General features: G+C 45.7%; 1 protein-coding gene across 1 annotated transcript in view; it reads left to right on the top strand.

Annotated features, from left to right (window-relative positions):
* The window catches only part of ADAMTS16 (ADAM metallopeptidase with thrombospondin type 1 motif 16), a 97007-nt gene extending 81443 nt beyond the window's left edge, over positions 1 to 15564 (top strand). The window contains exons 19-23 of the mRNA XM_036409669.2: positions 4295 to 4496; positions 4684 to 4878; positions 7484 to 7708; positions 13418 to 13565; positions 14288 to 15564. Coding sequence (XP_036265562.1) covers positions 4295 to 4496; positions 4684 to 4878; positions 7484 to 7708; positions 13418 to 13565; positions 14288 to 14403 — 886 coding nt within the window. The 3' untranslated portion in view covers positions 14404 to 15564. The remainder of the gene's footprint in view (positions 1 to 4294; positions 4497 to 4683; positions 4879 to 7483; positions 7709 to 13417; positions 13566 to 14287) is intronic.
* Positions 15565 to 16043: the final 479 nt, after the last annotated feature.

Here is a 16043-nt window from a genome sequence, read left to right as displayed (position 1 = left end):
GGGGGGGCACTCCTGACCCCTCCTCTTATTTACATCTTCCAACTACCTTGGGGACTGTCCTTTCTTCTTGGGGCTCAGTTGCCCAAACATAAAACACAGTCAGTAAAATCTATCATTTTTGAGCTCATTTCCAACTCTAACCCTCAGCCTCCTTTTTTCCAGTACTCTGTGTAAACTATATTGAGGAGCAACCACACAAAGAAGCAGAACTTCATTCACACTTGAATCTAATGATTTCCTTTTCTCTTTTATGACCTGAAGTCTATCATTTGAGTTTATGGGATGCAAACACCCTCCGTGGTCTACAGAAAGAAAAACCTCAGAAGAAGGATTTTTGCTGAAACAGGGAATTGTTGAGGCTGTTTTGAACAGTGAGGTCAAATTCTTTGGTCTCTGTGTCCCTCATAATTTTGTTTTCCCTGTCTCCCCAAGTAAATGAAAGCTCTGTAGATCTTACTGATTCTTCCTAAGATAACATCTGATGACAGGATAGCGAGACAGGAAAATCTGGTAAAAATAGCATGTTGGCCCCCTAATAATAAAAATTCACATACCTCTGGCTTCTCACAGTCCATAAAATTAGCACCCACAGTGCTTCCTTTGTGGGGAGCTTTTGATGTCCTTCAGTTTAGCTTGGTGTGAGTCAGAGAAGAAATGCTGCATTTAAAGATGAAAACAGCTCAGTGCCTGTGTCTGTCTCATTATAAATCTCTTCATCAGTCTCACAAGTCCACAAAGTGGTTTGCCTTTTGAGGCTGAACAAATGAAATAACAGTCAAGGTACATCTTCGAAGTGCTGACGGCAAAAGCCTGCAATCCCCATCCGGGTCTCCTGTTTTCTGAAGTCTGCCCCTGACTTGCTACTTAGTGGTCAGTAGTGGTCTCAGTTCTGACGTGAAAATCAGGCAATTCCAAGCATTGCCCCTAGAACCTCCTGCAAGCAGACCATGGTGGAGGGAATGAGTGAGTGCCCGGCCCTCATTATTCCAATGTGCTTACCAGTGAACTTTAGTTGGATTTGGAGACAAAGTACATTGCTCTGGAAGGTAGAGCGTGTGAGCAGAGCACTATCTATTTGTCCTATAACTCTGGCTACATCGACACCATTCACTTGCACATTTGGTTACCAAGATCATTGGTAGAGCTAGTTTTCTGCCTCTGAACTTGCCTGGAATATAGCTGGTACCATCTGACACTGATGAAATGTCCTTTGACAGACCAATAATGCATTCCAAATCAGCAGATAGGGAAGGTAGGTGAAGGGCTTCTGGCCATCTGCCAGATGGGCTCATAAAAGCAGTTTCTCTCCTTCCTCATCCTCCCATGTTCTCTGACCTCCACTGCTGTGCTGTCAGCTTACAGTTCTGCCAGGCCCTCTTTAAGTTAACTTACCATTTCCCAATGAAAAAAGCAGACATTTCAAACTAGCATCTGTTTATTGTTGAATCAGCATTGTTATCTTAAAAACATTTCATGTATAAGAAAAGTGTGGTAGAAATAGAACAATCGATGCCGTCTTGAAAATCAAAGAGAATAAGCAGAAAAAGAAAACAACTGTGAATGAATTCTACAATGAAATGAGCAGTTACTTGCTCTCTGAGTCACTCACTGATGTGAGTCTGTGACACTCCTGACTGGCACAGTTGGCGAAAGACCGGGCACTGGTCCACGCCAAGACGGGTGTTCTCTGAATCGGAGGGTAGTTACAGCATGTGGCTGTCTGGGTGGTGTTTCAGGACAAGGTATCTTATTAAAGCCAAACAAACACTCTGTGGGAAATTTGCATTTTTCAAAGGAAACTTTAAATAACCAAAACCAAAACCAAAATGTTAGTATTATTTTAATGTAGAGGGTAAAGTCATTTTTATTTAGAAACAACTAATGTCTGTGACAAATAGTGATATTGAATCTTGAACGAGTGGTGCCAGGAAACCCTGCCCAAAATGTTGAGAGTGACAGCGGTCAAGTCCATCACCTCTCCCAGCAGTACTCTCTGAAAGTGTGCCCGACAAGAGCCATCCAGGGCCAGGGAAGCACAGACAGTGGCTGGGTAGCTGAGTCTTCTTGATCTGGGTAATTCCAGCTGCCTGCTTTGTTCTAGCTGGCAGGCAGACAGGAAGATCAGAACAAAGTGGGGTAAGTGCGGCTCCTGGTTTGCTTCTGAACACACCTGGCATCTGCTCTCAGAACCCTCCAAAAGCATGGGAGTCTGTGCAGATCTTGACTCTACCATGAGCTGAAATTAAGACCTTTCCCCAGAGCTCTGCCTGTGAAAGGAAACAGACACTCAGCGTTTCCATGTGCTCTGCGAACGATCTTGGTTCAGGAGGAGTTCTTAATGACGGGCAGTTAACAGAAGGGCAGAGAATGGATCGACCTAGTTGGAACAGCTTCAGGTGGTGGAGACAGAGGACTTAACGAGGGGGTGGTGAGAAAAGCCTGAGCGCAGCCAAGACGGCTTTGCAGCCCCTGTGTGGACACAGCAATTAGAATTTACAGGTCTGCAGGGCTGAGAGAGCAAACGCAAGAAATGGGAGAAAACATAAAAGCAATAGGAAACAACTGAGAAGCTCCAAAGGCAGAAGCATCACAGCCAAGAGGCTCAAAACCTAAGTTTCATAGCAAGGAAGGAGGCATAATTTACGTGATTTAACATGAAATAAAAGATAGTCATTTTATTGACCCTAAAAAATGGGAGCATTTCCACAGTTGAAATGGAACAATGACTATAAGCCCAACATTGTTTGTTTTTTATGAGAACAAAACTTTGTATTATAGGGATTTTTTGTAATAGTCTTAGACACATAATAGAATTTCTTCAGGAGCAACCTTGGTATAAAATAGTTCAAGAATTCTACAAATGAAAGTAAGTAAAAATTGTCATGACACAACTCAGCCTAAAGTGCAAGGGACCCAGCAGGGCCCTGCATAGCTGGGGGAGGTCACTTCTGCTTCCCATCCAGGAAGTGTCACCATCTTTGCTCTCTCTCCACCACTGATTTGTCCTGAGAACTTTCACAAGAGACAAAAAACTGGCTCTGAAAATGGGGCCCATTTGAGAACTTGAGGAACGGCCCCGCCATTTTGCTCTTGGCAGAACAGCACACGTGGAGCCGGCACAGCCTTGGTGGTCAGGGCGCTCCTGTAACATGGAGCCCAATCTTTCTGCCTGATTCCTTTTTTAGATACCTCGGTCCATTCATGAAATTAGAGACTCTGAAAATGTTTTAAAAAGCTTTGTAGTATAGGAAAAATTCTTGTTCTAGACATTGAATTGTCAAAACGCTGAATGTAAAGGTTGTATATACTGTCTGTCCTCAATCATGTAACAAAGGAGAAAGAGAGAGAGAGAGAGAGAGAGAGAGAGAGAGAGAGAGAGAGAGAGAGAGAGAGAAGGCACTGGAAGAGAATGTGTGGGACTAAGAGCAATGGTTATCTGTGTGTCTTTTTCTTGATGGCTTTCTCTGTATAACTCGGGTCCACACACTTCAGTCCTCACAAAATGTTTCCCAATGGTATGAGTGTCTCTACCAAGTGTTCCTGCTGCTGCTTTGGGTCCTCAGCCCAAGTGTGACTTTTGGGTTCTGAGTGGGAGGAGAGGATGCAAGTCCTGAAGCCCAAGGATCAATGGAGACATCATCACAAATCCTCCATTTACCTCAAGACTCAGGAGGAAATCACTGTTACTTTAATTTTTACTCAAAAATGCTGAAGAACTGCAAAGTGGAGGCTTCATTTGGAGTCCGATTCAAACACACAGATTAAATTAAATTACGACATTTATGATACAATCTGGATTGGAACTCTGAATATATAGTGATATAAGATCATTGTCAATTTTAGACACCGTTAATAGTTTTGTGGCTATATTAAAAAACAAAGAATCCATATCTTTTAGAGATGCATATTAAAGTATTTACATGTTGGAATTTGCTTCAAAATACTACAGGGGGTAGGGCATAAATTGATAATTGTCAAAGTTGGGTGGATGGGACACAGAGGGCCTTTACTTTTGTATATGTGTAAAGTTTTCCATTTTTAAAAAAGGAGCTAGAGGGGAAACTGTGTTAAAGAAAGTTATTTCCTAGTACAGGTGGACCCTGAAAGCTAGGGCAGGGGGAAGAATGACAATTACAAAGTGAGAATCATCTACAGTGGAGATGGCCTCTAAAAAATAACTGCACATGTAGATTGTAGGTGAACAATAACGTCAGCGACTTCCTGGATAGACATGCACTCCTCTCGGGTAGAGGTGGCACCGTTCCTCATTGTAGGTCTCTCTGTCCCCTCCCAGTTGGTCCGTGGGGAACTGGAGTACCTGCAGCAGGACATGTGATGGAGGGACGCAGAGCCGAGTGGTCCAGTGCACTCAGCGAGCCCATTACAGAGCAGAGCGGGTCTCGGCCAGCCTGTGCCCACAGCCTGTCCCTGCCAGCCGACAGGCCTGCTGCCCCCAGAGCTGCCCACCCACTTGGAGTGCTGGGCCCTGGGCTGAGGTACCTTGGGCTGGGTTGATATAGGGGCTGGGGATGGCAGCAGAGATCCTCTTATGCAACACGGAGCTGGGTTTTCACCAGGACTTACAGGGCCTGTGACCTAACCCCTCCTTTTCCCCCTGTGCCCAGCAAGGTCTGAGCATTTTTTATTCCTTGCTGGGAGCTGAGACTTACTCTCCCTATGCAGTGCTCACGAACGTGCGGGAAGGGATGGAGGAAGAGATCCGTGGCCTGTAAGAGCACCAACCCCTCAGCCAGAGCGCAGCTGCTGCCTGACGCCCTCTGTAGCTCAGAGCCCAAGCCCAGGACTCACGAAGCCTGTCCGCTTAAGCGCTGCTACAAGCACAAGAAGCTGCAGTGGCTTGTGTCTGCCTGGTCCCAGGTAGGTGCGCCTGGTCTCAGAGAGATGCACCTGGTCTAGACAGAAGGTTGACCAGCTCTCCCCTGAGGACTGCATCTCTTCACCTGGTTTCACTGCTCCCCTTTCCTCGCCCTACCACTGCCCTGCTCCTCCTCCTCCTCTTTTTGCTCCAACTCTGCACCCCCATTCGGGCCACCATCTAAACTGCAGCCAACATTAAGGCACTCTACTCCTAGACATGTCCTTTAGTTCCTGTGGGTGCTGTAGAAACACAGACAGACAAACTGAGTATAATTTGTGGGCATCCAGGTGGCAGTCCTCAACCTGAATATTTAACAGTGTCCTTGAGCAGTGCATCCACAAGGTCATCACACAGTTGGTGCAAAGGTGAGGAAGAGTGGGTAAATGGGGTACAAGTTAGAGAGTAGGTGATATTTATTGTGCTCACAGTGGGGTCATGGGGATCCACCTAATCCCAGAACAGCTGCAACCATTTCCTAGGAAAGGCTTACACAACACAGAGCCAGAGGTGAGTACATTACCATGGGAAAGTCAGAGGACCCAGGCTGTTTTCAGAGACCATGTCCACACTCAGTTCTTATATTGGAGAAGACACTGCTCATGTTGGGTTTGCTGGAATCAAAGCCTTGTGCTGCTGAAGTCCAGAAGCCCTGTTATTGGCATTATTTGGGGACTTCCCTGACCCTATTATACTGGGACTAACAGAAGTTTGGAATGCTGAAGGCTTTATGACTAGCTTTGGCCCAATTGAGGGCTGGGACAACCTGTGAGGGTGCAGTCAGAACTGCCGCCACTGCCCAGCACAGCCTCCCACACTGGGGAGAGGGCGTCAGAACAGGTGTGGGAGCTGCCTGAGGGGCATGCCTGGGCTCCTTAATTATGCTGTGGTGTACGTCAACTCAGAGGTGGTGTCAGTAAACCCCAGAAAGACACCAGGAAACTAACATGGCACAGAATGACAGTAGCACCTAACCAAGTGGGAACGGGCATTGAGAGACCGCCTCCGTAATCCCAGAGCTGTCTGTTTCCACGGCACCTGTGAAAGGAAAGCCCCTAGATCCTGACCTCAAGTGCCTCTGGGACAGACAGAGGATCTCCTCCCAGCCCACACCTGGAATGATGCCTTCATCAGGGTGGGGCATGAATCAATAAAGGGGTGGCTGTGCCAACCAGGGCTTTTAATCCCATTCAGACACTGTTTCAGTTTGCTACTGAAAAGTAAAACCACTATCGTTCACTGAAGCAAGTGCCATGGCTGAGGGAGAACTCCAGGTTCTCTCACCTGGGACACAGGAATGTCGGCATCTCCTAGGACTGAACCATACTCCTTAGGAGGCTGAGTCCATAGGAATGAAGTGAGTGGGGCTGTATAATCTGTAGGTGTCCAAGTGGGTAGTCCTCCCCCTGAACATTTAACAGAAGGAGAGAGAGAGAGAGAGAGAGAGAGAGAGAGAGAGAGAGAGAGAGAGAGAGAGAGAGAGAGAGAGAGACCCAGTGCCTCTCTTCAGTATAGCCACAGGAGGCAACTAAGTAGTCTCTAATTCTAAGCTCTGCCTCCATATTGGCGTCAGGATACCCACAAAGCACACCTGTAAGCCACACCTGACCTCAAAGAGTGTGAAGCCAGAACCTAGACAGATATGGCCAACCAGGCTCCTCATATGCAACCTGCAGACACTGCAGAGTAGATGGAATCACCCAGGGCCTCAACATCACCCATTCCTCCAGCACAGCTCAGCAACTTCAGACTCTGGGACTGCTCTCCTGAGAACATTCGAGCCCGGCCAGCCCTCTGATACAAACAGCAGTGTGCCTTGGGCTTTTGTGTCCTCCCTGCATAACCTGCAGATGCCTCCTCTGCCTATCCCCCTGGTTGGCCCAGGGCCCATTCTGCATGTGCCAGGTATCCTACAGCAGTGACAGCTCAGGCTTGGAGCTCCCCTCCATGGAGAACAAGTGGACTTGCTCTTGCTGTCTTCATGGGAGCACGGGGCTTTTTGGGGAAATTTTTTGAGCCCTGGGTTTCTTTTGCCTGCCTCTGCTTTAGGGTCCAGCTTCACACTGCGGTCATTGTTAACCCATGGATCTCTGTGGTTCACCTCATGTCCTGTGTATTAAATTTCAGTGCACTCTAGTATCAGCTATAGCCCAACATTTTGATTTCCCAGTGAAATAATTACTTCAGAATTACTCCTTCCATAGTTTTGATTGCCTTGCCCCCAAACTCAAGGCCACTATGGTCTTAAAATATTCCTTAAAAAAAAAAAAAAAGGGAAAAACATCAATGTGAGAGGGATACATCAATTGATTTCCTCCTGCTCATCCCCCACTGGTTATGTGCCCTGATTGAGAATCAAACCAACGACCTTTCAGTGCTCAGGTCAACACCCAATCAACTGAGCCACACTGGCCAGAGCCCTCCTTTTGTAATGATAAAATCTGTGATGCCTTTAAAATGCCAATAAAGTTCATTAAATGTTTACACTCCTATAAAACTTCAAACTGATATAATCAGAAGATAGTTTAACTCAATTATTTTCTAAGAGACAGCCGCCACAGAAGAAATATTTTTCACTCACATCTTTTGTTTACTTTTTGTTTTTAGTGCTCTGCTACATGTGAAAGGGGAACACAGAAACGATTCTTAAAATGTGCTGAGAAGTACATTTCTGGGAAATACCGGGAGCTGACCTCAAAGAAGTGCTTGCATTTGCCGCAGCCTGACCTGGAGCTGGAACGTGCCTGTGCCCAGTTCCCTTGCCCCAAGCACCCCTTGTTTGCTGCCACAGGCCCACCGCGGGCCAGCTGGTTTACCTCGCCCTGGTCTCAGGTAGGGGCCCTGCTTCCCACCTTGGCATCTGGCACAGGCAAGGAGTTTCTGGGAGGGTATCAAAACCCACTAAGCAGTTCCTGACCTTCTCTCTACGGTGTGTGCAGGTGCCTGTGTTTCTTGGTGCCTGTAGCTTTCAAAAGAGGGTACTCTACAAAAGCTGCAGAATCTTTTAGGGCATGTGTGCTTTGTTCTTAACAGTCACCCAATTAAGCATTGGAGAATGTAATGTTTTGGGTAAATGCTAGTCAGAATTCCCAGAGATGAGTGAATGAGAAAGAAACTGGGAATGAGTAGGTGGTTGTGAGATTATACTAGATTTACTACAAATTAAGTGAGAATAGGGGTCAAGACAGCCTGGAATGTCATGTCCTGCCTGGGACTTCAAACTCAGGTTGCCCAGACCCAGAGAGATAGGCAGGATGCTCTTAGGGCCTTTGGTGTGTCCAGCTCCCTGCCCCTACCACACTTCTTCACCTCTAAGGAGAATTCTGCTATTATTCTTGTTAACTCACTCTCTTCTTGTTTTCTGCCTAGAACTCCTGGCAGCCTTCACACTGCTGAGCTCTGTCCCTTCTCTGTCTGTGGTCCTTCTCCTCTGCCCTTAGTTTTGGATTACTTCATGTCCCAGAACCATGCCCTCACTCCTCTGTCTCAGTTCTGTACAGTTGACCCTCACCAGTGGGGCTCCAGGGGCTGACCCTGCCTAACCCATCCCAGCTGGCCAAACCTGGTACACCTGCACTACTTGCTTCTGCCCAGGAGGGGTGATTTTCTTTTTTTTCTTTTTTTCTTTTTTTTTTTTTTTTTAGTCACTGCAGGGAGGGGAAGGGAACATTTTTTGTCTTTCTAATTGTTGACCAATGAGCCAGCCTTCTTTGCAGAGTGGAGGCCCCATCTCTGACTTTGTCCTTTTCGAAGAGATGAAGGTGGAGAAAGAGTGATGTAGTGTGCAGTGGTGACAAGCCTGTGTGTGCCCCTCTGCCAGACCCATCCTGTAGAGCACATGTGTCAAACACAAGGCCCGCGGGCCAAATCCGTTCCGCCAGGCCTTGCAATGTGGCCCGCACCGTGCTGTCATCACTGCACTCCGCTGCGTTTCCATCACAATGACAGTTTATGACTGTTCAGTAAACCATTCGGCCCGCGATTTAGGCTGGATTTTAGATTTTGGCCCCTTCTCTGATTGAGTTCGACACCCCTACTGTAGAGGGTCCTCAAAATCATACTCGCACACCCTGGGGAACACTCTTGGATTCTCTGTTGGGAGCCTCACTGCCTTGGGCATCAATAAAGTCAGTAGCAAGGACTAACACCTGCTGGGAGCCATGCCCCTCATCTGCTGGCACTGTGCTAGGCATTGTGGGACTCCTAACTCATTTGTCCCTCCCAGCTGCACCATGAGGGAGGTAACACTATCACCCCCATTTTACAGATGAAGAAATTGAGGCACAGAGATTCTGGTGTCAGATTCAGCTCACAGTCACCAGGCACCTCTCCCTGGTCCTGACATCTCAGCTTGGTCCCAGGGACACACTATTTTATCTCACTTCCACTCTGGGCAGCAGAACACAGACCTGGTCAAAGCCCATGGTCATCATGGGCACATGGCGGAATCTTGGCTTTTAAAAGGCAAATTAAAATAATGTCATGCATGACCACAACTTCTGGTTTTCCACCTTATAATCATCTTGATCCTTGACCAGGATGTCAGAACCCTATTAGGTAACATTTCCTTCAACACATCCAAGTTCAAATCCTAAATTTATCAGAAACACAGGAGTGTTACACCAACAAATTGTCATAACACTTGTATGCACTCAGAGCCGCCAAGCTGGGCCTTCGATAATTCTAGCAGCTGATCCCAAAAGCACTGGGCTGATGTCTGTCTTTTGTCAGTTCCAAAGGAACTTTCACAGGTCTTTGTCTTTCTTCAAAAATATTTCTCAGAATATCAACTCAATACCTGTTGCCATAAAAATGACCCAGCTGGCAGCATTATCACAGCTTTCCCTATCCACACAGTTGTTCTTGCCTAAACAATGTCTGCTTATCCTATCTACCCATTTTCCCAGTTACTCACTCATCATGCCAAACTCTCCCTAGGAGCCTGCACTGGACACAGGATGGGGATGGCTCTGAGCTCTCAGCATAACTCACCCATCCCACTATGAGTTGGGGTAACCCCAGGTAATGTGCCTTACTCCCCAAGTTCACTGAGGGAAAAGCTCTGGGGTCCTGTATTGGAAGAAAGCATGGAAATAAAGTAGACTCTGGAGTGGAGACCCCTCTCATGCTGAATCATGCTCTGTCTGCCCTCCAGTCCAGTGACCGGCAGAGATCAAGGTTGCCCACTTGAACATGAGCTGCTAGAAAACAGATATGGTCACAAAACAACCACCAAGACTGATGTTTACCCAGAGATAGCTTTGTGACAGATGTTATACTGTCTTATATGTGCATTTTATACAATTGTATGTGTGTATATACATTTGTACATTATATGTATGTTTGCTTGTATAGAAAGAAGCTCTTTCTCTCTAGCTTATATATATATATATTTATATATATTTTTATATATATTTATATATATTTATATATATTTATATATTTATAAATATATATATATATATATATATATATATATATATATATATATGTAAAATCTTGGACTTCCCAGGGCATCTAACCCATACTAAGTATTCTGGGGGAATATTTGCTGAATGTAAGAATTTTAAAGAAAAAACAAATTCAATGAGCGAGTCAGGACAGACACTTGTCATCCTTATTTAAAGATCTTTCTCTCCCAGCACAGTCAATCAAACCACACACTTTTCTCAGGGTTTTTATTTACATTGCCATTGACATTGTGTGCTCTATTGAAAGACCCATGTGTAGGGGTATAATTTTTAAAATACAAAGACAATACTTGCTTGCCAACCACCCATTTCCCCCTGCTTCTATGACTAATTTTTAAAACAAACACCCATCTCACATGGCTGGTAGATGATAGTCCTGTGAGTGTGTGTGTGTGTGTGTGTGTGTGTGTGTGTGTGTGTGTAGGGAGGGAATGTGGCCAGATAAGTTCATTAAGAATTATCTATGGTTTACTTTCCAGTCAGGCTGCTATATCCCCATCCCGAATAAAACCATAACTAAGTTTGATTTGTGTAAAAATTTTGTTAAGGATTGAGAATTCCTGCTATTGATCTGAGTGGGAAACTCAAATGAACAAATGTTACAGAGCAAAAATCATACATAATTATTGTCTTTTAAGTCCAAAGGAACTTATCAAAACCAATTTAATCTATTATGGAATCTATTTTAGTATTATCTAAATTTTTATTAGAATAAAATCAGTTCAAAACCCCCTCTAAATGATGTCCCCCTCCCAGCCATTGTGTCAGAGCTCTGGCTTTGTCTCTGTGAGCCCACATTTGGCTATTGTCAGCCAACTTCTTACAAAATCGTAATATCCCAGCCTGTCCACTGCCCCTCCTCTTCTTTCTTGGTCATAACTCCTGGTCCCAGGCTCTGAGTTCTGCCAAAGAAACCATTCCCTCGGTCCTTGGAGAGGAATAGGTACACCTTCCACAGACCTTTCATACTGACCTTGACTTATGTTCCATCTCCACTGTGGTTCTCATTGTTTCCAAATTTGATAGTTTTTTCATTTAGAAATATATGAACTCCTCTCCAAAAGATATTCAATTTAGAAGTAGTTTAATTTAAATTATTGGGGCAAGGGTCATTTGAACTGTATTATTTTTAAGCATTCCCTGCTTTAAAACCACACACACACACAAAAAGTATCAATAGCTACAAACGTTTTCCTTTGATTTTCTTCTGAGTGCACAGTCTGTCCAACAAGATGAAGCGGTAGGTGGACTAAGGAGTGGTGTTGAGTTGTGTGTTTTTTTAATTTTTAATTTATTGTCTAAAGTTTTACATGTGTCTTGAGTTGTTTCTTGGGCAGGTGTATGCTTATTCTATTACTCGAGAATTGTTGTTGGGAGACAAATAGAGGTTTTTCCCCAAGATTGTTATCTCTCTGTTAGTAGGGAAACTGGATTCTGAAACCGGCTCCCCACCCTTTACCTGGCAGTCCACTCTGCTCAATTTGGAGACTTTTAGGCAAATTTACAAAGAGGGAACAGCAATCATCAGTATTTAATTTAAACCAAAACAAAAAGCCTAAAACATGTCTGTAATAGCTTTTACCAGTCTGAAATACTCAGCCTGTTTGTCTAATAAGTCACTTTTATCATATCTTGCCTAATATTTATCCAATGTGATTCATCTGTTATCTTCTGAGACTTTAACTTCTGGAGAGAGATAACTCTTATGGCTGTGTTTGCCATAAGCACTTGTAGCCAGGACTCTGTGTCTCAGACTGTGGGAAATTGTCAGGCTATGATGTATGGCCAGTGCCTGGCTGAACTTTGCCCCCAGTCAGGTTTATTCTTGTAACAGTATAAAGATTGTGGTTCTATTAATTTCTGTTTATTTAATGGCTTTGCTTTTCATCAAATTGAATGGCTTGTCGCCTGGTAGGACTGATTTAAATTATATGGTCATTTGGGCTTAGGGTGGTTCACATTCTAATTTGGTCTGGGAATGGCTTCCGTGGGAACACCTGTTGGACTGTCTGTCTGACTAAAGGACAACAGTGACTGCTAAGGCCACACACAAAATGTTTCAGGTCTTTGACAGGATGACTTGTTCAAATAAAACATCATTAGTTTTGACAAATATGGACTCTGTGCACCACTATTCTTAAATTTTGGAAAAGAGAAGTAAATATTTGCTGATGCAATTCTGTCATCTAGAGCAGTGGCTGAACCTGGAACACTTGCAACATCTTGGTTAGATATGCAGTGTCAACTGGTGACTATTGGCATCCATTCAACACTCACAGGAATCCACAATTTGTAGTGCAGAGAAGAAGGAAACTCTATTCAGTGCAAACAGCTCAGTTGTGATACAGTCTAGAGTTTGAGTTGCTTTCTTTTGGACAGATAAATTGCTGCAGTTTGGAGTTCCTCTGTCTTTCTGAGCATCTCTCTCCTGATTTCTTGCCTACAGAATGAAGCAGCCCATGTTTTATAGTCCATGTGTATGCATCCAGCCAGCTAGTGGAAGATGCTCTAGCCGTATCCATTGCATTCTTTAGCTCTGCTGCACCCGTGCACCTTAGGGAACAGGGCCTTGGTGTCAGAGAACATTGCCCTTCGGAGGATGTAAATGCCATCACAGAATGAACCCAGGAAGCTTGTGTTGCCACTTCCAGGCATCCAGAGTCTGTGAACTTGGGGTGGAGAGGGGGCTTAATGTTATCATGCCTCTGTAGGAGTTGGCTTGTCGAGAGTACCAGAAAGATGGCTTTGTGATGGCATCCATGAAGGGCACTCATTCCTTCCCGCCAGACCCACTGCCTGGACAGGTCCAGGGAAAGATGCTATATCCCAGATGTGTGCCAGTTCCTGTGTCCATCAGCCCACAGGTTGCTTAAAAACATTATAAACCTCTGGGCAATTCTCCTTTCTGTCCATACCTGGGATTAATCCAGAATCTGTTCAGCCACCCACCATCAGAAAGAGAGAGAGAGAGACACCTTGAGGAGTCTGGGTGGAGGGGAATGCTTGGAAGAGGGGAGCACTCTGATAACTGATCAGCCCTGGATGATTGTCATACATGTGTTTCTCACAGTGCACAGCCAGCTGTGGGGGTGGCGTGCAGACCAGGTCCGTGCAGTGCCTGGCAGGGGGCCGGCCAGCCGTGGGCTGCTTCATTCATCAGAAGCCTGAAGCCTCCCTGGCCTGCAACACTCACTTCTGCCCCATCGCAAAGAAGAAAGGTGAGTGCTGGGAGTCCCTGGGCTTGACCTTAGCATGTTGGAGGGGGCTGTCAAGTTTCTGGAGCTATTCCGGAGAGCCTGAGGAACTTGAGGTGCCTGCTGGTGAGAGAGCCCTAGAGTTCAGTTCTTGTCTCTGCTACCCCTTTTCTCTTTTCATCTGCTCTCCAGTTTTCCCATGAAACAGTCCTCATTTCTCACACCTCCCTAGACATGACATCTATGGTGGTGAATTTGAAGTCTAGCTTTAAGAAAGCATGATGTCTTTTCCTATGTCAGTGCTATCCAGCTTATTCTTTAGGGACAAGCTACACAAAGGCCACCTTATTCAACTTAAACTCCATCTCTGTGCACAGAGCCTCCAGTGCCTTTGCAGAAATCAGCAGTCTGTCTCTGGAGGCTAATCAGAGAGGAGATGGAGCTGGGGAGAGCTGAAAATTAATGGTCGGACTCCCTCCACAGAGTGCCTGTTGTCTCGGGTAGATGAGTGGTTGAGTGGGTAGGATAAGCACAAAAAGAAGAAAGTTCAGTTTTGCTGGGACCTTCTCAGAAGGGCCTTATAAAAACAGCAGGTTACAAGTGGCTCCATTTGACCTGAAGAGCTGCTGTCTCTCAGCAGCTTCAAGACAATGGCAAATTCACCTTGATTTGCCAGCGAAGTTACTAGCTTTTAGCACTGGACATGTCATGGGGACACGGACTAAAGGATGTTTGCTTGTTTCTAGATGCTGTCTGCAGAGACAACCTGCACTGGTGCTCCCTGGTGCCCCAGCACGGGATGTGCAGCCACCAGTTCTACGGCCAGCAGTGCTGCGAGACTTGCTCCAAATCCAACCTGTGAGAGTGGGGCCACCTCCCAAGGCCAGAGAAATGCCTGTTTTCAGCACCAACGAACTGTCCAGTTCACTTGGGAATGTGTCCAAAGATGGAAACTGGAAGAAGAAAAACTGTTAGCTGTTGGGCTCTTTGTGCACAGCATGCACATGTGGGTGTATGTGGGGTCACCTGTGCACACACAAGTGTATAGAGTCATGCTGGCTTGACACCTGGAGGAGGCAGCTGGACTCGCTCTTCAGAAACAGAGCAGTGCTCCCTACGTGTGTATTTCAGCTAAATCAAGTCTGAAAGACAGTGGAGCTGAACTTGCTACATGCTAATAAATGTTTGGTGCTTTGTAAAAAGGAGAAAGCCACAAAATTAGAAACAAGTACAGAATATCTGCTGCTAAGCATGCTGGCCTTCCTTCCACCTCGGGGTCCTCTCCAGAGGTTAGAAGTAACCAGCTTCCAACCAAGACAAGCAAGAGGCCTGGACAGATCCTGGCTGTGTTCCCAGAGCCCTTGCTTCATGCCCCAGCAACAGTTTCTCTTTTCAAGGACTTGGTGCTGTGACAAGAGCTGGTATTGTCTCTAAGGGGCACTTGCCTGCCCCAAGGGTTGGGACTCAGTCCTGCTTTCAGAGTTTGCCTCTAGAAACAGGAAAAATGAAATTCCTGCTAAGGTGCTCTATCTCTTACAGACTTGTGAGCTGAGGGAGAGGATTTTATATCTTAGGTTTTCTCTTTCACAGTTATTTACAAGTGAGCGTCTCTATTTAAACTGTTTCTTAGTGCTTTTCTTTTTTTTTTTTTAGATGACAGAATTACAGGTAATACCTTGATTAACAAATGGTTGCCTGCACCACAACCTCATTGTCCTAGGAAAGGCTGTGGGTGGTTCTTCTCCAATGGATATGCCAACACCATAACCTTAGAAATCAGGTTTCATTTTTGTGCGTTGTGGGTTTTTTAACTGTTTTTCCATGAAAGTTGGCTGTGTTTGTGAGACCCATTCAGAGAGAAGGCACTGATTTCCCAGTGGGAAGCTGCCCCGCAGGCCCCAGCATCATTCATCAGCATGAGTGCTGCTGCCATTCTCCCTTCCTGCACGCAGCTCTGTTTGGAATGGGCATCTGGATATTTATATTTGCTGAATTTTTATAATAAATTTTATATTGTACAGTGCGATTCTGACTGCTCATGATTCTTCACAAGAAATTAAGTGTAAGGAATTAGCTCACATGCTTAAGGGGGCTGACATGTCCCGTATCTGTAAGGCAGGTGGCAGTCTGTGCACTGACCTTGGGCTAGGTGACGTCACCTCCTCCAGCTGATCGCTGCCCTGGAGCTCTGGGAGTGGCTCACAGGCATGTGGCCCAGGCAGTGCCTGGATTTGCCTGCTTCCAAGTCCGGAGCCCTGCTCTGCCCATTCCCAGTGCTCCGGAAATAACTGGCCAGTGGGCAATCTCTTTCTATCTGGTTCCATATTAGGGATGGGGGGGAGGCAGAAAAACTCATGGCTGGTTCAGCAAAACCAGAAAGGCCAAGGTGTAATTGTCTTTACCACTTAGTGTCCCTGCTTCCACAGGACGGCCCCATATGACAGACGGCAGCAGTGGGGTGTATATGGCACTTAACCGGGAAGGGAATGAACCATCCAGAAC

Source organism: Pipistrellus kuhlii, unplaced genomic scaffold (assembly GCF_014108245.1).
Source record: "Pipistrellus kuhlii isolate mPipKuh1 unplaced genomic scaffold, mPipKuh1.p scaffold_m20_p_4, whole genome shotgun sequence".
Taxonomy (NCBI): Eukaryota; Metazoa; Chordata; class Mammalia; order Chiroptera; family Vespertilionidae; genus Pipistrellus; species Pipistrellus kuhlii.
The sequence above is the reverse complement of the archived record's forward strand: the minus strand, read 5'-3'. Positions and strand labels throughout refer to the sequence as shown.